General features: G+C 43.4%; 1 protein-coding gene across 1 annotated transcript in view; it reads right to left on the bottom strand.

Moving 5' to 3' along the window:
* Positions 1–26,138, bottom strand: part of LOC119434944 (centrosome-associated protein 350-like) — a 194,607-nt gene that overhangs the window by 28,487 nt on the left and 139,982 nt on the right. Inside the window, exons 23-25 of the mRNA XM_049673160.1 lie at positions 15,013–15,257; positions 7,724–7,965; positions 2,621–2,691 (exon numbers count right to left, since the gene is read on the bottom strand). Of these exons, the coding sequence (XP_049529117.1) occupies positions 2,621–2,691; positions 7,724–7,965; positions 15,013–15,257 (558 nt within the window). The remainder of the gene's footprint in view (positions 1–2,620; positions 2,692–7,723; positions 7,966–15,012; positions 15,258–26,138) is intronic.

Genomic DNA, 26,138 nt, shown 5'->3' on the forward strand with positions numbered 1-26,138 from the left:
ACTGACCAAATTTTTTCTGTTCATTTGAATGCAAATGGCAACAAGTACAGAGTGAACCTCGTTGATACAATCCGCGTAGCATGTTTTTTTCCCCCCTGATAATACGATTTAGTTCGATAATACGTTGGATGATATGATTTTCGGATGATACGCTTTATTTCCCGGTTTCCGTGAAGATCGTATCAACAAGATTCCACTGTATACCAGCCACTACCTTCACATGATGCCGAATAACCATAGGAAAACATGCGGTTGAAAATACTTTCATACTGAAATCATGGTACATTCAATAGACAAAATAGCATAAATTATTTAAAAAGCTGACTCTCCACTGTGTATGTTCAAGACATGTGCTCCACAAGAACAAGAAGAGCTGATGTGCGACAACAGGAGGCCTGACAACACCAGTGCCGATATGTCAGTGTGATGTCACGGACTTGAAAGTATTTTCGCGTATTTTGGTCGTTTCAGATCAGCAATGAAAGTTATTGAAACTTGCAAAGTTCAGTCTTTGGCTCTTTTAGAACACAATGCAGTCAATCGAGCAGACACCGTCAAAATCGGATGTCATGGCGAGCTAGTGTGGAAAGTTCAATGCAGCGCTGCAGGTCTTTTGTTTTTATGTTTTCTGGCTTTTAGTTAATCCCAAACATTTTTATATTGTTTTTAATAAAACCCAGTTTTGGCTCAAGACAGTGCTCAGTTCATGATTAACTCAATCAGACAGCTAGCCCTGACAAAATATTTAGCTTGCAGTAACTAACTTTTGATGTTAAGAAGTCCATGAAGTGATATAAGAAGCCACGGTCAAGATCCTACCAGGTGTTTTGTGATTAGACACAGCATCACAGTAATAAGGAATAATTTTTTTGCAACACATCCCTTGGGCAGTGAATGCTAGAATCTATCCAACAATGATTGGTTGCCTAATTAAACAATATCACTAATTACATTTAAATTAACACATTAGGGGCACAAGGAATTACAGAATTGAAGTCATGTAGTAATGCAAATAGCCTATTAGCAAGAAAATTTATTTACAGCAACAATGCTGAAATATGTACATTAAATATACATTAAATCTGAAATATGTACAGAAATATGTACATTAAATGTGAATCAAAACACATTGGTGTTCAAGTTATCTCTAAGGCCAGTGTGATCATTAAATCCATAACACTGATGTGCTTGATCCAAGCCACTTTGGAGCACCTTCTGGAGCAGCTAAACCTTCACTTGGGAGCAGTTACCAGCCACACATTTTCGTATACAAATATTTAGTCTAACTAGAGCAGTACTGCCATGTTCTCCAATGAGAATCTGCATATGCACACACATCCATATGCTTGTCTAGAATATACCAGACGTTGAAATTCACTTATTGGTCTTCATTCTCCTGTGAATAGCCCCTAGTTTCTTCAATCCCATGGCCCCAGGTCTCCTAAAGTAAAAATCAGTTTCCCAATACAATTTACATAAGTATGTTTTTCAAGGAGGATTTGCCCATGCTTTAGTGCTCAAGACAAGATGCAAGCATTGCTTCGGTACTGGTAGTGCATGCTACGTAAATTTCCAAGGCATTCTTTTACTATCGGAAACAAATACCTCCCAATGTTTGCGCTTTCAGTACAAGCTAGGTGTTGCAGGAGTGTGGGGAAGTCTGCCTGTTGTGCTTATCCGTCGGTTAGTGAACAGAATCTTTGGACTCATGCATGATTCCTTGCGATTCATAGAATGCAGAACAAATAATGAATTGTTGGACCTTTATGTTCGAAACCTACTCTATGAATATGACGGTTGCGGTAATGGAAGGCTCCAGGTTGAATTTGACAAGTTCTTTAACATGCATTTCATCAAAGTACACGAGCGTTCTTGCGTTTCACACATACTGGGACCCACTTGCCGCAGCCAAGATTCGATACCGCAAACAGGGTGTCAACACGAAATGTTTTTCGTTCTGGTTTTAGTTTCTTTCCACTGATAAAAGTTCCGTTCCGGTTCTGTTCCGGAACGAAAAAAAAAAAAAAATGATCCGTAACGGTTCATAACAGTAGTGGTTCACATGCATAATTTTTGAAGCAAGTAACAATAAAAGTTATTTTTCTCAATATGTGAATTCTGAATTCTGAGATCATGCTCAGTGCCTTGACTCAAGGCACTGAGCATGATCTCAGAGCAGTATGTCATTGAGTGTATCGCTGTAATTCGAGACCACTGTTGCGGTAAATTGAAGTTAAACGATTACAAACAAAGGATAAAACTTCGGTAACAAAGCGTTGTACCTGTAGAAAACAAATGATAAGCTCTTAGCGCGCAAATCCTGGGTTTCTACGATGCCGATCTGCTAGTCCGCCTAGCAGCAGGCTATCGCTCGCACTATGCTTGCCTGAGATATGCGCCAATGCGGACCCCTGAGATACGCCTTTAATTCTGACACTGCCTGACGTCGGTTGTTTCGGACTGCTGACTTTCCCCTTGAACCGAAAACTGATCAAAAATATTTCGGTTTCACTCCGAAACAAAATAATGCAGAATGTTTCAGTTACGATTTCGTTCCGGTCAAAAATATCGTTTTGTTTCGTTTTTCAGTTTTGTTTTCGTTCCGGTCAGACACACTGACCACAAGTATCAGAATTCCACAGACACTATGCAACTGTGGCAGGTTGAATTCCTGAGGAAGAATTTCGTCTTCTGTGTAACAATTAAATTAAACATACTATGTGCAATGTTCCTGATCAGAATTTTGCACAGATATAAACACGCATTTGTTGAGAAAAACCCAAACAAATGGCACATTACATATGCATATAATTCAGTGAAGCCTCAAGTATGTTTTAAAAACCTGTAATTGTATTTTTTTTTCTTCTTTTCTCTATTTTGATAACATTTAAAAGACAACTTGTTCCTCAACTTGGTAAAGTATTCTTGCAGAATGGTTTGCTTATTGCATACTCAGTCTACAAATCTTGAAGTAAAAGGAATAGTAGTTTGAACTGCCCGTATTCTCCTGGCCCCATTATTCCATGGCATAAACATTTGTTAATTTGGAAATATTTGGCTGCGCCTGTAATAAGGGTAGCTGCAAATAGCAAAGGTGCAAGAGAATACCCCACCTATAATTCAGCCAAAACTCCACTTATTCGAAAAACAATAAAAAATGTTGATTCTTTTCATTTGTCTTATTTTGCAGTGTGCATGAAGCCAAGTCATGAAGTACTCACGCCAGGCAACGGGCGTCTATAGTTCGTTTCGATTCAATGCAAGGTGACTGTGTCGCCATTTATAAGCAAAGTAAAAGTCACTTCGATTCCTACCCACATGCTCGTGCAAACTCGCTGATTATCACAGTACTTGACTACATTGCTGGCCATAGATGTGCTCACTTAGGAAAATCACCCATTGCTTATCACAGCGCACCCATGGCCGCTTCTGTTCCTGTGCAATTTTGTGGGAGTTCACCCAACATGGCCGCGAATGTTTATCATTTGCATGCATTGAATAAAACTACCCCTTTCACATGAGTTTTGTGGAAAATACAAACCAACTTCTTCCCGAAATAAAAGCTTGTCAATACAGAATACATATGCCCTTTGTCTTAGGCTTGCACAGTGAACACAACAGTCGGCGCATTCTAAAGTAAAACTTGAGGTGTTCTTTAATGACAAATCGAGCAAATCATTGTGAGCATTTGAAACTTTTGTGGAAGCTTTCGCGTTTTCGCCTGCTGCAAGCCGTTTGTATACATAAGGAAATGTTCCACACGCGCCCTCGCTTCGAGAGGTGAACAGTAATGCAGTTTGCGACAGAGCACATGTCATGATGCTGGCCTCGCCTTTTGCGAGACATGGTATTGAGGCATATAACTTCATAGCCGAGCTATCTATGCGATTGCGACAGGCACAGTATCTTTCAGCTGCGGCACGAATGGTAATTAGACTTACGACTATGGTAAGCTGCATTCCCCAAGCAGCAACAACTGTGGTTTTGCTTGCTTCATCACAATGCAGCCCCTTTATGCACACAGTAAGAACTGTTCAGTCTGCTAGTTATCACGATCAGCCTAATCCAATAATGTCCACTGTTCAGTACATAGTTACTGGCCTTTAGAAATATAACTCCGGAGTACTTGCCTGTCAGCTCTCTCTCACAACACTAAAAATTGCACTACAGTTACGAGAGAGAGACTGAATAATAGATTTTGAGAGCCTGCAGTCTTGTATTTTCTGAAAAGACTGCTGAAACGATGTCTTGGAGCAGGCTCGGCGCAAACTATGCAATTTTTTGCCAATATGTAGCTAGGATGTAGCAGGTTTCACCTCTTGGCACTGGTGGAGCAGCGATCACATCACTGCCATCAGTAATTGTGCAAGTAATGTGTCGGCAAGAAGCTATCTTTATCTCTGCTGTGTTTAATAATTCATTAAAATCTTTCCTAATATGCCTGGTACATTTGTAATGTAGTGGTATAACAACTAAAGAATTTCTTTAATAAGAACTTAGTTCGAATATAGTTGATACTGCAAGTGTTTGAGTGTAAATGTTGTTCTGTGCACTTGAGGGTAAAATGAACAAACGTGGGGAAAGCGACTTCCACCAATCAACATACAAAAGTGTTAGTTGACAAGGACAGCCTGTCGTTACAGCAGGTTCGATAGTTGGGCAAGTCTATAAAGTAACATACTTATTATCATTATTATTTGATTTGAAAACCTATGGCAAAGACTCGCTGCCCAGGTGGTGCTGCAAAAGCGCCACTAAACAGCGCCCCTATGACGAGTTCCTTGGTTTCGAGTAGTGGGAAAGGTGGCCGTATGCTCCTGAAAGCTCAGGAGCTCTATGGAGCCAACACTTTCACTTTTGCTGCCGTTTGGATTTCGGCGAATTTCAGGCGTGCAAGAATTCTTCAGGCCAAGCACTCTTCGAAAAGGCAGGAAGCTGTTCAATGCCTAGTATGTTTACGACGTGCATGAGATCGCAGGGGGGACTATTTCGGCACGCCGCCACTCGCAAGTTCAGCGAATGTCATACGACATTGAAATACAGGAATGGTCTATGAGGCATGTTCGCGCGATTAGCGACAATGAATGGACAAAAAGATTGCTCTTAAGAAACCCAAAATTATCTGCCATTAACGATGAAACGGAATCATGAAATATCCAACAACGACCGCTGCGCGCGGCCGTGGGTCTATGCCGTTTCTGCAGCACAGTCAATCGCACAAGCACTTTTGCAGCATGCACGGCAGTTATGCATAATTTCCAACAGTTGTGTTCACAAAATTCTTCAAATTGTATATGTGCGCAGTGGCAGTTTCCAAATTCCCATGCTGACAGCCGTGGTTTTGCAATCTGCCCCGTATTGGCTGCGCGCTTCGAAAATACTTTGGGTTGGTATTCGCTGGCCTTGACGGAGCCCTTTGTTAACCTTGCCTGGTTAACCTCATTAATTCGTTCGGGAAGCTCGGCAGGTGAACGAGCCGCATTACTTACCTTACATGTATAGGTTGTAAATACCTCACAATGTATACCTAGCAGACAACGTTTCTCTTGCGTATTTCACATGTTGAACAGCACGTATCCAGCACTCCGATCGTCCACTTGGTACGTCTTTCCGGGGAACCAATAGAACCCCATCAGGATTACAACCCTCACGTTCATGACAATTTACCAAGTAACAATAACAGCGGCTACTGCGCTTCGGAACCGCGTGTTGCTCAGCATAATCGTCAGGTTCCCCTGCTTTTGATGCCGTTTGTCGAAACAGAGAGCGTTTGTTTTCCATATGCGACGATGCAGGCGGCAGCGCACAAGGTCGTGCGTACGTTTCAAGCACTTTTCGAGTCTGAAAACTACTGAAAGAATTCAATACAACACACAAAGCGAGCAAGACCTCTGTAACTCAAGGAACTGCCGTCCATCTTAACCTACCCAGCCAACTTCGTTGCACGCCACCAGGCAACGCCACAGTACTTTCAAAACTCCAGCGCGTTAGCCCCATACACAGGAAAGGGAAACCAAACATACTTCATTGCAGCACGAAAAAACACATCTGCCTGTGACTCATCTACGTCTGCATTTTTTGGCACTGCAACAAAGTAAATAAGCCTCTTATTAGATTGCTTCGCATAAAATATCCCGAAAACAGAAACCTCGGTGCATTACATAGTAGTACATTATTACATATCTGGAAAGATGTAAAATGAAAACACAAAAATTTTTTTTAATGTAAAACAATAATTTAAAAAAATCAGACCAACATACCCCCAGCTGCTTAAACCAAGCACTTTAACATTACCAAGACAATAGAAAGAAGTGGCCGTTGTTAGGCTTCGGAGAATTTGGAGTTGAGGACTAACTTTACAAACACCAGTACTGCTGTACATCATTTACACTTTGTTGCTAGGGGAAAGTGAGAGGAAGTATAAATTCATAGTGCTACTCATTACTATCATTAGAACAAATTAAGACTACAATGAATTCTACAGTAAGCATGTGGCCTTTGATTCAAATAGCAATGACATTTTTTACATTAAGGAATTGACAAAGCCAAAAAGTCCACAAGAACGTGCCTCCTTGAACATCTCATAAAAATAACTACAGTAGAACCTCATTGATACGATCTTGTTACGTACGATTTCCTGGCGCCAATGTTCGCGATCGAGAACAAAAAAATGACCCAATAGAGTTACGCTTATTTTTTACGGGTTCGAATGTTCCCAAAAAAACATGATTTTTCGGCACCAAGTTTCAGCACATTGCCAAACTGCGATCGTACGATACAGTTTACCGGCCGCTAAATCCCATGCAAACAAGAAATTGCACGAGGCACGCGCAATCGAGAACAGTATATAGCCGCCCGCCACGGCAGCTTTACCATAATACTCGCCCGCCCGTCTCACATGAAAACGCCAGTGCGCACTCAGTTTATATTAACGGCACCAGCAAATCACCTCCAGGTCATCGCACGCCTCATTCACAGCTATCGCTGCCAACCCTATTGCGATAAGCATCTTCACCTATTTTTTTTAGAGCACGTGGTATGTAACGCCGTTGATAACGTACTGCGTGCTTTTAGTAGGCGATAATCCAAACGTGCCGCCGTTCCTTGCTGCAGGCAGCGCGATGTGAGCATCACGTTTGGCTTCGGCGACATCCGGCGTCGCCCACCAGCTCGATTTCTAGTTTTGCCTCGGCATCAACATTAAGGTCCACAATTGTTACTCATTTTTTTCTCTCTCTCTCTCTCACACACACACACACACACAAAAGAACACTTTTCTAAAGTCCATTATGAGTCCATTAGGAAAGCATATTGATTTTCCCAATTTCCCACAAGGCATTAAAATTACATTGTGATGATTCCTCACATTATGCTAGCACCAGTGTAGCAGCTAGCGCTCGTCTTTCCTTTCCTCTTGCCTCTCACTGTTGTCTTTTATTTCAAGTTTTGCGCTACTAAGTATGATGTTTAGTTAACTAGTGCCCGAGTTCACTAGCATGGAAATGGAAGATTGGTCCCTCATATCTCCCATCTCCCAATAAAATGTACTCCTCAAACAGACATCCAATGTACATGCAGTACATCAAGCATTCTGGCAGGGCCTTTTGAAACATAGCTCCATTCTGCAATTTACACAAACTGTAACTATATCACACTAAATAAGAGAAGTGAAACAAGTATGACCAGCAAGTAGTTTCAGCTTGCAACTACTAATCTCACTTACCGCTAATGCCACTTGAGTGCATGCCACTGGCAGAACCATCAGGAACTCCAGAAGCATTGTACATTGGAACAGAAGTCTCAGTTGATACTGAAGCATGACTAGTAGCTCCACGACTCTGTGTAAGACAGCGGCTCTGAAGAGCTTTCAGTTCTATCCGTTTCTGGTGCAGCCTGATCAGAATACCTCGTTGCCTCTTGCGCAGTGCTGGCAGCTTTTCTTCAGAGCCTTTTTCCCGACAGTTTCTGCAAGAATAATCAATAAAACACTGCACATTGTTTGAAAAGATTAGCGAGCGTTACATAAGAACACATGATCGTGATCGTGCAATGGCACAGAAAAATAAAGCCGTGAACAAAAAAGAACCACCTGCGAGCCACATGGTGCGAGCATGGTACGGAGATGCGAAGCCATTGTGACAGTAGCGGCGGAAAAAACAGCCTGTTTGTCTATGGGTCAGGGCTCCTGTTTATGCCTGGTGCTCCTGAACCTACGGCTCAACGTCTAAAGCTGGTGTACGTTTGTGGGGAGCCCAGCAGAGCACAGACCACAGCCTCTATGCTCTGGCTTTTCTTCCTGGCCTACATTCCTGCCCCGTCTTGACATGTCGCCTCGCCACATGGTTCCGGCTAGAGTACTTCAGCAGCAGCCCACTCGACGCCTGCACCATTCCGGGCATAAACTTCTCCGACACTCCACACCGAACCATGGTGATATGTGAACTTCGATGATTTGCTTAGGTAGTTTGCTGACTAATGATTGAATCTATATCTAGAGGTGTTCCTAATTCATATTTTGTTCAAGTTATATGTCTTTGAAGTCTTATAAAGCGTGTTTGTGTGTGTGTGACAGAGAGCATACGCTTCACATTTTCTTTTCTAAATCTGTTTGTATTGAACAAGTTCAAGAACCTACTATGACGAAAATATCTACACCATGACAGAGATAAAAACCCCAGGGGCAAACGATGCTTGCACGCAGCTTGACGTGACCCATAGCTCCAGAAAAGGCGACATTACCATACAGCAAATAAAAACACTTAAATGGCATGATGAAAATTTCACACATCAACATGACATGGGTATCAGTAGAGACAAGAACAATCATAAATACCGGTAGTAAACATTGCAAGACTCATACACGGTGTAATGACAAAGCGATACAGAAATTGTACAAAAAATTGACTCATTTGCTTTGATATACAATTAAACCTCAATATACCAACTTCAATATAACAAAATTCTCGATATAACAAAGTATTTAGCTTTTTATAACTTCTTGTTCATAGAACACCATATATTTAGAACATCAATACAACAAAGTGCGTTTATAAATGATTTCAATATAACAAAATTTCACTGCCGCCGTAAAGAAATACCAAGACCATAAATGGAAACTGCCACAGACACAGATGGTGAAGTGGTTAAATTACAAGCGGCTGCTTGTGAACACACCTCATAAATCACACACCACACGGCCAAGAGCAACCGTATAAAGCCCAAGTGCAATAAGATCCTACTGCACCCCACACGCTGCAAACTTTGGGTGTGAATGAAAGCAAGGAAGGGCCTTCAAGCCACCATCCTGAGAAGGATGGCGGCTTAATCAGCGCTGTGTTCTCACGCAAGCAAAGTGAAAGGGGGGAAGGCAGGGGAGTGAGCTCTCGGTAATGTGATGAAGTGAGTGCGAGGGGGGGTGGGGGGAGGGAATGGGGGCCAGATTGGTACGTATCTCCTTGTCTAGCGTGGTCATGGCTGCAACCGGCTGCGCGCATATGCAGCCCGGGCACACAGATTTAGAACTAATCTGCCCCATGTGCAAACAGAGGGGGTGACGAAATGATGTGGCGTCATGTGCGCTGTCTTCCCTCGCGTTTAGTGCTGCAGGTTGCGTATTCTCGAGTTTCAGAGACATGTTGAAGTGAGAGGCGGGACAAAGCATTCGCTCCCCACTGCCGGTGCTCCTCATGATAACCTTGTGCCACTGCAGGCGACACCATAAGCCACAGAGGCAGAGTAAACATGAAAGTGCAACTGGCTTCACTTCGTACCGCCGATGTGAAGACATTGACGACATGACATGAAACCGTATCTTTCAACGCTAACTCTCAAATTCAACAAAATGAATTTTTTTCTCATTCAAATTTGTTTTTACAGATTAGCTGATAATTCGGAAAATATTGTGGCCGCTGCCATGTAAGAAAAAGCCATCAGCGACTGTACTTATTTGCATAAAAGGCCGAATCTCAATATAATGAAATGTTAATGTATAAAGCAAATTGCTGACTTTATCGACTTTGTTATATCGATGTTTAACTGTGTATTAAAAAGTAATGTTGGAAGTTTTGTTCAACACAGTGGTGCCTGTGCCCCACAGGTTTCAGTGGGGCACAGGCAACACTCATTCTCATTTCAGGCAACATATTCTGGCATATTCGACACGCCATTCTGAGACTGAACCATCAGCTTCAGTAAAGCTGCATAGGCTCTCGTTCAACACGCTCAGCTTGCCGTTTCAGAACTTCATAATGCTTGATTTTTCAGCTTGATGTTTTAGAAGTATCACAAGATAATGTTTGGTTTCCTTGGCTCCGATGATTTTGGTTTTATGAAAGACAGATAAAAATGTTTTTGGAAGGACTTGTCATCCACCCAAGTGTAGCATGAAGCCAACAAAGGAAACCCATACGGGTTTCTGAGAAAGAAAGCTTCGCATTTGAAGAAAAATTCGACCTGGTCTGGGGATCGAACCCGGGACCAACACCGTTCTGGGACGGTCACTCTGCCATCTGAGCTTCTCAGAAACCTTAGCAGTTGAAAAAAAAAAAAAAAAAAAAAATTTAACTTTTTTTTTTTCTTAGCCATTTGTAAGCATCTGAGCCAGTCCTGTGCTCATTCGTCGTATGTATGTTTGTTGTAAAATGGGCCTACTGTGCAAGCTTCAGTAGAATGCAGTGCCATATCTGTCTCTTTATTGGCATCGTTTATGTTACGAATAGAGTAGCCGTCCTTGGTTCGATCTCCGAACCAGGACAAATTTTTCTTTAACTGCAAAGCTTTCGTTGAAAAAAAAAAAAAGAACCATATCGGTTTCCTTTGTAACTTCGTGCTACACACTGGTGGATGACAATTTTCACTTTCATGACCCTTCTGCCACCTTCGAGGCTCCCACAGAAATTATTTGCCAATGATGCTTTTTGTTCTAATTATATCCCCTTTCACAAATTAACTCTTCGAAAAAATATTCACAGTACTTTCAGAGCCCAATTCCATTTGTGCATGCATTGTGAGCAATGGTAAACATATAAACAGGCAGCAATTAGGGTGTAGCATACGCAAAGGTGAGTCCCCTTGTCGACATCACCAGAACACTACTTGTAGTCTTGTCATCAGTCGTGCACAAGGCCAGACTTCGACTAGATCTTGGTTGCCACGGTACCAAGTTTAAAGGGACACTAAAGGCAAATATTTCAACATGGACTGTTAAAATATGATATCAGAAACCTCGAAACGCTTGTTTTGTGCCAAGAAAATACTTATTTTAAGAGAAAATTGCGTTTGAAGCATCCGCATACCTCTAACGCAATTCAAATCGCGCACCCAAGCGAGGAGTGGTGACGTCTTGGCCATATCGTGACGTTGTACCACCGGTGAGCGACCGCAGACGGCGCTATGGCTTTTTTTGCAGAAAGCGCAAACGCGCGGCCAGAAACATAGCCAAGACAGAGCCGACGGCAGTGTGAAAGCGGAAGTATGGTGGCTAGCCACCATAGCGGAAGGTAAAGCGCGCGCCAAATACTGAACACGGTGATCGTCGACGCTCACCAACTAGTTGACGACCCTGACGACACATTGGCTCACGATGCTGGGCTCGATTTTAGTGATTTAAGCTCCGATGTGCGTGACATGCTGCAGAGAGCTCGCGCTGCCGGCTCGCGCTGCCAGCGTCGTTGCCTACTATGACAGCAGCCTCGACACCGGCTCTTCGAGCGCGAAAGCAGCGAGGACTCCTGCAATGCGACGTCGGGCGACGAAGCTGGTCACTGTCTAGACGTGCCGTAGTGCCTCTCAAGCTGCTAGCAAATTCAAGTGAGAGTTTAGCGAGCCAGCAACACCAGCGCAGTCATGGAGGAAGGGCAAGCTTTTCCTATATGAGCGCAGTACTACGCGCTAACAAAACTTCTGAAACTCGAAAGCGAGCGCGGCGATGAGTCGTGCGAAAACAAAACCTTTTGACCGCCTGCGTCATTATCAAGTGTAACACTAAAAAGGTACTTTTTTCTAAGAATCTAATAGAAGTAGACAAGTAGCATTTTCTTCTATCTTATAGTCTAACGAAACAATCTTTTTAATACAAGTGGTTGAGTACTAGTGACTTTTTTTTTTTGAGGAGTGCCTTCGTCATCGGGTAAGTACCGGAATGTTCCTGGGGAGTCTCTTATGTCCTGCATTTACCTCAATTTCTCGATTACTAAAGCTATGTTCGCGATTATATTGACGCCTTAGAGGTTCTAGAGCATTGCTCTATCACTTTAGCTTGACTTTTTATTTGACTTTAGTGTCCCATTAAGATTCACTAACTAGGGCAGCAAAGCTCCCCATAAAATAACATAGTATAAATGGCACAATCATAAAGTCAGTGGTACTCCAACAAAAAAGTATGCTAAATTCAAGCTTTAGAAATGACATGGGCAGCATTTCACGTTGCAGTTTCCAAATCTTGCAACCAAGCTCACTATGCTGCATTTTCACTGCCACAGAAATGACCAAGCCAGCAATGAGGCTCGGTTTCTACTGCAAATGAGCATAGTTTTAAAAAATGAGGGCATATTACTAAGCTCATCCGTTAGCTTGCTGAGAACAGGGAATTTTGTGAGTAGGCTGAGTTACTGATGTGTTGTGCAATGATGCGAAACATGCATCAGACTATGTATCAGACAAATACAGAATGCCCGGCTATAATGAAATGTCGAGCAGATATTACCACAGTGAAGTGCAAGACTGAGCAAAAGTTTATTCAATATTCCGTGCTGGTGCTTTTGTGAATTTATTTTCCCTCCTCTTCCTCAATTTGCTCTCATTGGACTGCGCCAAATAATTTTTGCGATATATGCACTGTCCAAAAGGAAAGTTAGCAATTGTGTGGAACCTTTTCAGGTGTGAATAACTAAAAAAATGCATTCCTGCTGCCTCAAGATGTAAATTACAGATGTTTCTTGATGCGGTTAGAATTTTTCGGGAACTTCACCTAGTTTGCAGTATGTACGTTTGTATCTAACCTCTTTCAAGCCAACTTGGGTCACTGGGTATGCGTCACTGGGTGTGTGCTGCTCTTTGATGAACCTTTTTCACTCCAACTTCGGGTAGGGGGTATGCATCATTGGGTATGCGCCGCTTTTCAATGAACCTCTGACACCAACTTGGGGCACTGGGCATGTGCCACTGGGTACGTGCTGCTCTTCAATGACAAAAATATATATATATATATTTAAAAAATTTTCCGGTGCTGGGCAGAATCGAACCTGCGTAATATATTTTCAGACAATCTTGCCTGGAAATAGCATGTCTAGAGCGAAGCATGAGAGAGGAGCCCAACTGACGAGTTTCGATGGTGGTAATACGATGTGTCGCTACATTGGTTCCATGCTAATCACATTAACGTTGGCAGTCATCCCGAGATGGTTTCTGGCAGAATTTTTATTATATGAATTTTGGATGTCACCAATATATATTATGCAACCTCACAATATTCGCATCATTGAGATCCTACGATACTTCGAAATTTCATTTCACAAATGCTGTTACTGGATAGGAACTGTGACGCTGAGAACACAATCCCACAGTTGACATGCTTTCCAAAATCCGGCATGTACAGCAGACAGACAGACAATCCAAATGAGGATTGTCAAGGATAAAGAACATAATTTTTCAGTAACAAAAACAAAGCAATTTTCAAATCATATCTCTTAGCATGTAGCATGTTTGAGTAAGGTATTAAAAAGATGTCGGCCTGCTAGAGCAGCTGTTGAGCAATTTGTACCAAATCCAGATTTCTGTGAGGACATAACCCTATGTAAATTACTATGTGAAACTCACGCAATACCATCCCCTCCTGTTCGTGTATATAAAGCCCAATAGTGGACTTTTTCCTCTGATACATACATAAATACATACATACATACATACATACATTATAGTGAACTTTTTTTTTTCACCAAAATTTATGTGTACATCTGGGTAATATGGAGCCCACTGTACATAATATGCAAAATTTAAGTATTCTTTTAGAGTGTCGTGTAAATTTCCCCACCATTGGTAGAGTAGAACCCTGATATTTATGACAAGTGAAACAGTGCCAAAATTTTGATTTGGTTAGAAATACTGCTTCAACCCTTTCCATGCTGTGCTATGGTTCTGAATTCTGACCAAAGAGAGCCGAGCCCCCCCCCCCCCTAAATTACATTTAAAAACTTTGGTTGCCAACATGTTTTACCTCTTCAGAAATGATAAATTAGCTTCTGCTTGTGCTGTCCCATGAATTGTGCTGCCACCTACCAAAAGCCCGACTACGCACCCAGACAAAGCTAAGCTCATCCATGGCATTGCTAGAAAATTCAAAATACCACTGACAAGCTGAGCTCATCTTTAACAGTTTCAACCAGAAACCCATGGACCAGACCAGCTCATCCAAGGCATGGAAGGGGCTAATACTGAAAACCAAGCAAGAGGTGTAGCCCATCAAAAAACAGCATTAACGTATGAACCTTGGTAGTTTACCTAGCATGAATTTTTTTTTGTTAACCCATGCAGGTGCATTCAGGTGCTGCAGGAATGTGCCAATTGAAAATTACAGCTATTGATAGCAAAGAACTGAACATTGCTGATAACAATGCCATCACTCATCTGAGGAGAGCTGCTCCTGTAGCTCACTTGGTAAAGCACCAGATGCAACACTGATACAGGTTCCAATGAACGTGTGTGCATTACTTTCCTCCTATATTTCTTTCTTTACATGAAATACAAATATGCAAACAAATCAATACCTGCCTTCTACTAAAACACTTCATTTTCCCTATACTTTCCTCATTTTCAATGACTGCTAGCATCTTAAAGTACCTTCATAGAGTTTTTTTTTTTTTTAAGTAGGCAGAAAACAAAATCCATCGGGTTGATGTATGTGTTTATTACAAGTGAAGATGTATTATATAAGGAGTTGCTACAATGGTGCCATGCTACACGACATTTCTCTGCCCGCAACTGTCTAGTGTGATGTCATAAGCAGCGCAGCCTCACCTTTTGAGAACCTCAATCCAAGTGAGCTCTGCTCGTGCACGCTCAATAAGGTCGCGCTCCTGAAGGCGCAGCAGTGCCAGAGGTGGCTGACCCCCTCCCTCGATCTCTTCTTTACTGGATGACTTTCCACCGAGTGGGTGCTCCATCAATGAGCCATAACTGCACAAATCCCGATCCAGCAGGACTGTTTCACTCAGGGAGCTCTGGCTCCATGCCTGTTGTGGATTGGAGGCACCGGCAGAGTCCTAATACCAAATAGAGCAGTTCCTAGAAATTAGTCCTCTCAGGTGGGGCAGCCTTCCTGTTAAGTTAGCAGTGATGATTACGTGAAAATTGCAACACTGTCTTTCGACTTCACTATTCATAGTCCAAATAAAAAAGCTATTCAGTCCACTTACAACATGCCAACTTTATAACATAGCATAATTTGACAATCTAATCTTAATACCAAATGCTCTTCCACAAACTGTGCTACTAGGACTCTTTGTTACGATACCAATGAAGAAACAGATATGGCACTGCATTTTACCTGAAGATTGCACAGTAGGCATACTTTAGTAGCAGTACTACATGAAACCAATGACCACAGGACTGGCCCATATGGTTAGAAATGGTTAAGAAAAAAAAAAAGGACAAAAGCATCACTCCTATATAGCACAAGCACTTCACTTGGTTTGCAGCACCATGCAACATGTACTATGCACAACAGTAGAACAGTAACAAATGTAAAGTAAATGAGCAATTACATATGGCCATTTGTGATTAGGGTAGGATACCCTAGACTATTCCGCAGCTTCAAAGCCTCAAACAAGCCATCTCAAGCGCAATTCTAAGCTGTGTCATTACTTATACATCACATGTGTTAATAACAATGTTTTAGCATGCTATTTAGGGACTTTTGAAAGGAAGTAATAAACATAGTAACCTAAAAGCTACAATAATCAGAAAGCAACATTAAAGCCCAATGGGACAATAAGACAAACCAAGCTCTGATGGCCCATGAGCATATGTGCTGATTACTTTATAGTTATCACGAGACAGCAGTGCAAAAATGGGTGGTCATATAACATTATCACCCCAGAGTTTGACACATTTGCTAACACGTTCATATGACAAATATGTCCTTTATTCATGCAACAGGTAACAGCACTGCCATAATTCCATGATCAAACAGACCTAAACAACACTAGAAATATTGCTTTTTTGCCACAGCTGCTATATGTGCACAGAGACTGTCATAGCCATTTTTATTTACTACAATAATGCAACGAACTTGGCCCATGGTGCTGCGAGCCTTCGGTAATATTGGTGGCAGATGCACAAGTATTCAGTGCTTCCACGTGCTCGGCACTTTTGCATTGACAAAATTTAAGATGCAGTCATCATCACCATCATCAGCCTATATTTATGTCCACTGCAGGACGAAGGCCTCTCCTTGCAATCTCCAATTACCCCTGTCTTGCGCTATCTGATTCCAACTCGCGCCTGCAAATTTCCTAACTTCATCACCCCACCTAGTTTTCTGCCGTCCTCGACTGCGCTTCCCTTCTCTTGGTATCCATTCTTTAACTCTAGGGCGCGATCTTGTACGCGTTCCGTTCCATCGAGCCGCACACGATTGGTCAATTTGAACGTCGCGGTTGAAATTGGCCAATCGTGTGCGGCTCGATGGAACGGAACACCTCCGTTCCATTTTGGAACGCGTACAAGATCGCGCCCCTAATGATCCTCCGGATATGCATCCTACGCATTACATGACCTGCCCAGTTCCATTTTGTCCTCTTAATGTCAATTAGAACATCGGCTATCCCCGTTTGCTCTCTGATCCACACAGCTCTCTTCCGGTCTCTCGTTAGGCTTAACATTTTTCGTTCCATCGCTCTTTGTGCGATCCCTAACTTGTTCTCGAGCTTCTTTGTGAACCTCCAAGTTTCTGCCCCATATGTTAGCACCGGTAGAATGCAATGATTGTATACTTTTCTTTTCAACGACAGTGGTAAGCTCCCAGTCAGGATTTGGCAATGCCTGTCGTATGCACTCCAACCCAATTTTATTCTTCTGTAAGTTTCCTTATGATCAGGGTCCGCTGTGAATAATTGACCTAGATAAACGTACTCCTTTACAGACTCCAGAGGCTGACTGGCGATCCTGAATTCTTGTTCCCTTGCCAGGCTATTGAACATTATCTTTGTCTTCTGCATATTCATCTTCAATCCCACTCTTACACTTTCTCAGTTAAGGTCCTCAATGATTTGTTGTAATCTGCAAGCTTTTCAAGCGTGATATCTCCTCCATCTTTGATTAAATCGACTGTTATTCCATCTTCTTCAGCAGCTTTTCCCCTGGTCATGTCTTGCAAGGCCCTTCTAATTTCAATGCTAGTTATAGAAGGAGCCTGTGTATCCTAGCTATTCATCACTACTTCGAATGAAAGTAGCTTGGCTGCTCTAGGTACTAGCTGCACAGGTCAGTATAGAATTCTTCCGCTGCTTTTACTATGTCATCGAAATTGCTGATATTACCCTGCTTATGTTTCAGCACATACATCTTGTCTTGTCCTATGCCAAGTTTTCTTCTCACTGATTTCCTGCTGCGTCCATATTTTACTACTTCCTCAATCTTTTCCACATTATAATTTCGAATATCCCTTACTTTCTTCTTATAGATCAGTTTTGACATTTCAGCAAGTTCTATGTGATCTCTTGAGTTTCGCATTTTCATGCTTTGCTTCTTTATTAAGTCCTTTGTTACTTGGGAAAGCTTACCTACTGGTTGCCTTGGAGCCTTACCTCCCACTTCAATTGCTGCTTCTGAGATCAGCCTAGTTACGGTTTCATTTATTACTCTATGTTGTCTTCATCTTCCTGTTCTAAAGCTGCATTTTTGTTTGTGAGCACTAGCCTGAATTGGTCTGCTTTTACCCTTACTGCAACTAGGTTGACCTGTTTCTTCTTGACTAATTTTATTCTTTCTCTCTTCAAGAGATACAGTAAATGTGCAAAAAGTTGCAATGCACTGACAATTGGTTCAGCTTCCACAGTTCCGGCCAAGAGCTTGAAAATTAAGCAGCAAGTGAATAACTGAGAACGACTGCTATTTGACCAAAGAGGCCATTTGCAACAGTCACTTCACAACCAAAATGATTGAATGACCACAACTCAATAGTGTGAATGCACACTAAGATGCGAGAGCTTTGAAATGTCACATTGAATGAGTGAATAGTCGAATCCAGCCCTATTCTAATATGATTGCAGTGTGAAATTGAAATTTTGTCTCAGGCGAGAAATGACTTGTATCAACTGATGGGGTATTTAGCTTCATTATATTGAGGTTCCAAATAAATGTACTGCTAAAGGTATTTCAAGGGGTATTTTGATTTATTTAACCTAGTCATTATATCTAATATTTTACGTGTTATAATGAGGTTCAATATTACTGCACATTTCCTAACCCCTTAAAGTGGCCATGAAACACTTTTCTGACTAATCATAGAATTACATTGCTATTAAGTTATTTCACCTTTTCAATATCCAGTTGCAAAACTTTTTCGATTCCTTCAAGCACATGCAAAGTTTGGCATAGTTATAGGACTGATCAGCAGCATTCTCTTTCCTTTCATTTCCACTAGCGCGCTGGGATGCTACACAGCGGAGACGGCATGGGGGTGCAAGGGTGCAATGCTCCACTGGCCCTGCCCAAAGGTTGAATGCGAGACGGCTCGTGGCGGCACCCTGTGGCAGCCTCGGTATCTACGCTACGGTGGCTAGATGGGTAGGTGTGCCGACCGGCGCCTCTGGAGCGTAGTTCACCGCTTCTCCGCGTCATGACGCAAAATTGGCGCTGCGGTCAGTAGAACGGTTCCGCAGCGCACGTCGTCTGCTACAGGGGGCTGGCGGACTGGCGGCGAGCAAAAAAATTTAAAAAATAAAGCCCGTATTGGGAATAGTTGTATGTCGTCTGTTCGTGTCAGTTTCAAAGGTGAAGAGCTCCGCATCTCTCGTACTGTTTGTAAGTTCCTAAGCGATGTGGAATGTTCCAGGTAGGAAAGATGACCGGCAAGATTAGCGGCGGCGTTGCTCCACCAAAGACCACCAAGGAGACCTATACTGCTTCGCTCCAAACTGCAAGTCGGGCTCTAAATTTGTGAGAAAGACAGCGGAATTGTTCCGCTGTCTGACAGCGGAAATGTTCGCCCCGAGCTGCTCAGTAGCTTGCTCAGTATCGGTACGGTGGCTAGATTGTATCGGCGACGTTAATGAGCAAGCGGTACACCGAAAAGCGTTCGTCCATGAGCTCCTCGACATTGGAAATTTGCAAGCCGCACATGAGGTGCTCAGCGCCTGCGACATCGAGCACCGCTGCGCTGCTACAGGGAAAAGAAAAGTGATTCTAGGCTGATATTCTATATAGCAGGCTATGTAGCAAGGAAGTTCCTGCAAAGAGCCAAGTGCTCCGATTGCTCAGGGCCATTACTGAATTCAACAGAATGAGTAGGTCAGGGCTGTTACTCCCTTCTGAAGCACTAAAAAAACTGGTAGCATCGCTCGAAGACGCCTTCAAGCTGTGCTTCAGTTTAAATGAGTTACGAAGGAACAGTGTATCGCTGACTTTGCATCCTTTCTGCAGCTGAATCACCCGAATTTGATCGGCTGTAAGCGGCACAAGAAAGAGCTCACAAACGATGTTGTGAAGTTCTATTCAATTACACGCCTTTACTTTCTTGTCAAGGGCAATAACATAGCGCGCGAAAGCAACAGGGCGAAGAGGAAGCACCTGAAGATGAGGCGTGAGCTGTGAACAATGCTATGATGTGGTGGACCAACGTTGCGGCCTTGCTGGCGCTAAGCTATTTATGTTGGTGTGTCTGCTGACTCAAATTACGAGAGCTTTTCTTGTATTTTAAATATATTCACGAATCTAGTCCAAGACATATTGCTTTATTTTATTACAATGAAACAGTAAACCATATGCACTTACCAACACAATTCTCGCACCAATTTAGATACCGTAACTGACGCAGCAATAAAACAATAGCTGGATTTCTCGAAATTGAAACATTAGAACTCGCTAAATATCATGTAAACACGGTTCCACATACCGTATAAAACCATTGCAGTATTGTTTTATGCATGGAAAAAATGCATTTACGTCTTTAATGCAATGGGCTGGAGCGCCGCGTTTATATCAATAAATGTGACCTATTGCCAAGCTAGAAAATTTACTTCAGCATTTCGTTTTTTCTGACTAGACGACAACAACAAGTTCCTCATTCTGGCTTGGCCTAGACTGCTCATAACGGTATTATAAGGCGCACTTCAAAGATACAATCAGAGGCAAGCGATACTATCAGACACGCAGCTCGTCTACACAGCGCAGCCGCCGTTGCGCGCCGCTGAACCGTTCTACTGTCCGCAGCGCCAATTTTGCGTCATGATGCGGAGAAGTGGTGAACTACGCTCGGTCGGCACACCTACCCATCTAGCCACCGTATCTACGCTACACTTTTAACAGCGGAGCTGCTTCAGCCGAGCGTTAGTCCGTACTGTGCGAACAGAAAATGTGGGCCACTCCTGGCGGTAGTGCAGAAAGGGTCCAAGCGCAATGGCACATACCCCTGCAAACTAGCGAAGCTGAGCCTGGCTAAGTCTAGCTAAGCATGGTTGGGACTACTTAAGCGTAGTCAGTCATCAATAGCCAATAAATAGCTAATTGATAATCAATCAGTAATCAAAAAATTCAAAAAAATGCTGGGGATGACTTGGTAGTGCTTAGCATAGCCAAATAAGTGGCCAATACCTCGCGATAGCCAATAGATAGCCAATCAAAAGCTACTCAATAATTGATCAATAATCAATAAATTACGAAAAATGCTGGGGATGACTTGGTAGTGCTTAGCCTAACCCAAATACGTGGCCAATACCTTTCGATAGCCAATCAATAGCTAATCGACAAATAATCAATAAATACAGGGAAATGCTGGTGATGACTTGGTAGTGCTTAGCCTAGCCCAAATACGTGGCCAATACCTTGCAATAGCCAATCAATAGGTAATCGATAATCAATCAATAATCAATAAATTCCGGAAAATGCTGGGGATGACTTGGTAGAGCTTACCCAAGCCTAAAAGCCAAGACTAGCTAGGTGCCTATCAGCTCCGCTGTCTCTTCAGCATTGCGCCTCCAGTGCAAGCTATGCTAATTTTTTTATCTCGCAGCAATGCACAACTGTTGTGTTTAGACAGGCAGTGCAGACATGTAATGGCTTTTCTGTCATTTTGAGATCACAGACATATATTTTTCATTTATTTAACTCAAATGAGCAATAATTGTATGACTGAGAATGTTCTGGCAGCACCTCCTCTTTTTTTTCAATGCCAGTGCAATCGCTCGCTCCGCAATGGGAGCCGTTGGTGTGCCTTAGTTCAGTGAGTTGCTGCGATGTGACGCTACCCAGAGGGTATTACTGCTTGCGTCACGCGTGTGTCTGAGCCACTGAGCGCGCGCCGCTGCCGTTCCGGAGGAGATGCGGTAGACACTTCACGCGTCTGTCAGGATTACTTCCTCAGACTTCCGTCGTGCAGCGCCACCCAGAGGGTACTCTTCCCCATGACTGTAAAGCAGGCGCGAACTCTAGCCGACGCGGGAGAGAAAGGGCGATCGGAGAGGGTGGTGAACCGTTAGATCGGCCGCATCTGGCTGGCATTAAAAAAATAGAGGAGGCGCTGGGGTTCTGGTGATCACGAAATCAGCCAATAGCTGTTGCGGGTCCAGCTGCGAGCGACAACGCTGCATGACGACATTGCGGAAGCGAAAAGTAAGCAATTTTTCACTGCTTTTGACACGAGATTCTAAATTCCCTGCTGCATGCAGTGCAATAATATTTGGCTCACATGTTCCCGGGAGCCTCGTCAACAGATCAGCAACACTTTCTTACTATGTTCCAGAACTGTTTCAGGGCAACTTTAAAGGCCCATTTTTGTGGGGAAGAAACAACATTACCATAATGGCTCATTTTCTTAAGATGTTAAATTCTTCAAAAACATGAAAAGGAAAAATTGTCATCCACCCGAAAGTAGCACGAAGCAACAAAAGAAATCCATACGGGTGTCTCAGAAATAACACTTCGCAGTTGAGCAAAAATTCGTTCTGGTACCGGACCAGGGCGACTGTTTCCTCAACTGCGAAGTGTTTTTTTGAGAAGCCCATATAGGTTTCCTCTGTAGCTTTGTGCTACATTCGGGTGGATGACAATTGTTCCCTTTCATGATACTTCCTCCACCTTGCGGGATTCCGCAGAACTGATCTCGTAGCTTGTAGCTTGATATTCAAGTGTACTAGATTAAATTACATTCCAACAACCCACGAATGAGGGATCGGTCCTGGACCGATTTAAATTGCCGCGCGCCCCGGCGGCAAAGGAGCCGCGAGCGAAGCAGACCAATGAGAGCTTCCCTCTTCAGTGATGTATATGCGGGCACGGCTGGTCTGAAGGCGCGCGCTCGCTCTTTAAAGAAGGAAGGGGCGCGCGCGCCTCCAGATCAGCAGTGGCGCGGGAACCTTGTGTCATGCGGACCCGACCGGCCGCTATTTTCGCATTTGTAGTATTGTCTGCTCGCGTCAGCTTTTGCTCGCGCTTGTTTTGGTTGGCTTTTCAGGAGAGATCTTCATGCGGTCAACGTGGCTGAAAGAAATGCCTGCCCTCATCCGCCAGTCGTATCGCTCGTTGTGTCACGCTACTCTACTGTGTTCCTTTGTTTCGAAATTTTTCGCCTCGTGGTGACGTGACCTCCGTAGCTATGTGAAAGAACTTATCTTTCAAAAGAACTTGTTTACGGACTTTGAAAAAAAGGAAGTTCAGCGAAAATTGACGAGCTGTCTTAAAGTTGCTGAATAAAAGTGTGTTGGCTGCGGTTCGTGTGGTGTCATGATGCTGCTCCGCATAATACGAGTTATGCGGAGCAGTATCACATGACGCCACAGGAAGCTTTGCTAGCGAGTTTGTCACCAAGTAAGCCTGTTTTCTTACGTTTTGGTGCTTCCTTTGGATGATACAATTTTTGGATGATACATTTTATTTTCTGGTTCCCGCAAAGATCGTATCAACGAGGATCCACTCTATATAGATAATACTGTCATTAACATTTAAGTAAAATATTTATGAACTCGCAGCAGTGAGCGTACAGTCATTCAAAAGCCCACCTGCTCTTTTCCGCTATTGCTTCCATCAATGAAAAGTGAGAACTATCAGAACATTCACAATACACTCCCGAGAATATTTTGCAAACAGTCAAAGCCCAGTTTTTGCGCAGTCACAGTACTCTGACACATCTAAAACAGCTGGGGACCCACATGGTTGGAGAGAGCCAGCTCATTGATTGGTGGGGTTTAACATCTCAAAGCAATGCAGGAATTAAGAAAAACTGTAATGGAGGGCTTCTGATTAATTTTGTCCACCTGGTGTTCCTTAATGTGCAGACAAAGCCTGGAAGTAGAATGCAAGAATGCTGGTGTATCAGAATGCTCTCACTGCGCAAAAGAATTAACTCATGCTCAGCAGTCAGAACACCATAGCCACTGAGCCACTGTGACAGAGAGAACCAGTTCAATGTTCTAATAAAAATCTATTAACCCTTTAACTGCCACTACCAAGATAACTCGTGAAACCACCCACGTGCACCCCCTGCTACTCCCAAGTATACTCGTGTTGCTTTTTAAACTCACTCCCTGCCACTCCCGAGACAACTCACAAAAAAAAAAAAAAAAAAAAAAGATTGTGTTCATGTCCCGCCATCTATGGAGAGGTCACATAAACACATAGAACTTGTAAATTAAATTTTAGACAACAGATGGAGCGTTTACAACCGCGTCGCTTCGTCTCGGCAGAGTGCAGCAGCCATGGCGAGTCAGCGCGCCACGTGCGTCCGCGCTTTGACGGACGAAGAAATTCAAGAACTGCTGATGAATATCTTTACATGTCCTGTGGAGTATCATGGTACATTACTAGCATGAAATTTCCACTGAACCAACATGAAAAAAATACCCGGCAGGGGGTGAGGAGCAGTCAGAAAAAAACCCGGCAGTGAAAGGGTTAAGCACTCCACTATAGTGCATCGGTGTGTGTCATTCTTCACTTTGGAAAAAAACTGGTTCATTTTCTGCTGCATTTCTTGGGAGTAATGTCACGGTTATTCGTTTTGTGAACTAACATGAAATTCGCAGCGATTATTAAAGGGCTCCTAGAAGGTTGCTTTGTCCTGGATCTCGAGTGGGAGGATGTCCACTTTTTTCTTTAAGTCTTTTCCTGCAGCTTCTTCTACATGCTGCCCAATAATTGATGTGGCATTATTCCCCTTCCTCAGGAAGAGCATTGCCTTCATGGTCGAGACGTCATGTAAATAAAAAATACTGTATAAATGTGTGTAAGAGCTGCACCTGTGTACGGGCGCCACCCTGTTGTCCAGAAAAAATAATTTTATGAAAATATCCATGTAAGAGCAGCACTCACCCTTTCTACGACCCACATGCGAATGGCCTTCAAAACGTGCATGCGCATGGAAGCTTACAGGCACCACCTACAGACGGCCCACAACAGCGCTGGCTTCAAGTTCTCACCTCCTCTACGAACTCACACTATCCATATCAGCTATCGGCATCAGTATCACCGGCTCCAGTTTTGCAAGTTGTTTGGCATTCGTGCACTGTTTTTTTTTTTTCGATGACTTGCTGCCTAACGTTGGGATTTCAGCACAATGGTCAAGCACCTTAACAGCTACACGGGTGGCTTTAAATTGAAAGTTGTAGAGTTCGCTCTCAAAAACAGCAAGCGTGCAGCAGGCAGAATTTGATGTGGACGAGATGCAATCAAAAGGATGGTGCAATCAAAAGGCCATAACCTTGTGGTAGAGCACCAGCCTCGGCTGCGGAAGGTCGTGGGTTTGATACCAGTTGCCGCCGGGCACCTAACGGTTTAACGAAATTGGCACCCGCATACCCCGGCCTGGCACTCAGCATTCTTCAGGGGTGATACGCTTGGGAATGGAGCATGCACCTTTCAAAACCCATCGAAAACATTGGGAGCATGAACTAGAGACACTACAGGAGGTTTGGGTCGCTCCCATGGCGGCCATCTCTCATGCGGCGCCCCAATGCACCTATTAGGTGGGGGCACCCTTGAGTTGGGGACAGACAACCCTTTCCAAGTGCTGAGGAACCCATAACGGCAAAGCACCAGGCCAGGAGCGCGCATGTACCCAATGGCAGCTCTAGTCTGCTTCCGACAACCGTTGCGGATGTTCTTCAACAAGGCCATCTGTGCTTCGACAAGGAGCACCCAGAGACCACGCACATAATCTCTACAGGGCCCCCTTTCGAGATGCGAACCCCCACGAGTAGCCGAGCACCTGGGGGGGCATCTCTACCCAAACCCAGTACCTACCATATACAAGACGGATGCTCTACCACTCAGCCATGGCTGCGCTGTGCAGTTGCAGCACAAGCTGCAAAAATCATGCTTTCACAGGCAAGCCATGCAAATTTCCCGAACTAAAAGAACACCTCCTCTACAATGTGATGGAAGAGCAGAACAATGGCTATGCATTGACAACAAACATGCTGTGTGTGAAGGTGCAAAGCCTTGGTGCGTGTGAAAAGCATACCACGCGAAAACTTCAAGGCTAGTGCTGGACTCGGCAAGTGATGACAACTTCGCATGGATGAAACAATCTGGCGTAAACAACCTTCATTTGCTGAATGGAATATTGTTTCTACTTGAAAAAAAAAAATTGTTTTTCGCACATCGCGTGTATGGGTAGTGCGCTAAATATTGGCCCTCGAATCTGGAAAAAAAAAAGGGGTGACCCTTATTTATAAGGATATCTGCAAAACAAGTGCAGAAATTGGCATACAGCTCACAGTGAAAACTAATTTATGGGAAAGCGAAAGTATCAGAAGGTCCTGAACAAGGTGAAGGGGGATGTGTGGATGCTAGTTCTAGCAATTTGAGACATGGTACCTCAGTAGAGAGCGAGAGTAAGAGTACCATCAGCACACAAAATTTGTTTTGTGATAACCAAATTGCTAGAACTAGCATCCACACCTCCCCCTTCACCTTGTTCAGGCCCTTCTTTG

This window comes from Dermacentor silvarum, chromosome 1 (genome assembly GCF_013339745.2).
Source record: "Dermacentor silvarum isolate Dsil-2018 chromosome 1, BIME_Dsil_1.4, whole genome shotgun sequence".
In the NCBI taxonomy this organism is placed as follows: domain Eukaryota; kingdom Metazoa; phylum Arthropoda; class Arachnida; order Ixodida; family Ixodidae; genus Dermacentor; species Dermacentor silvarum.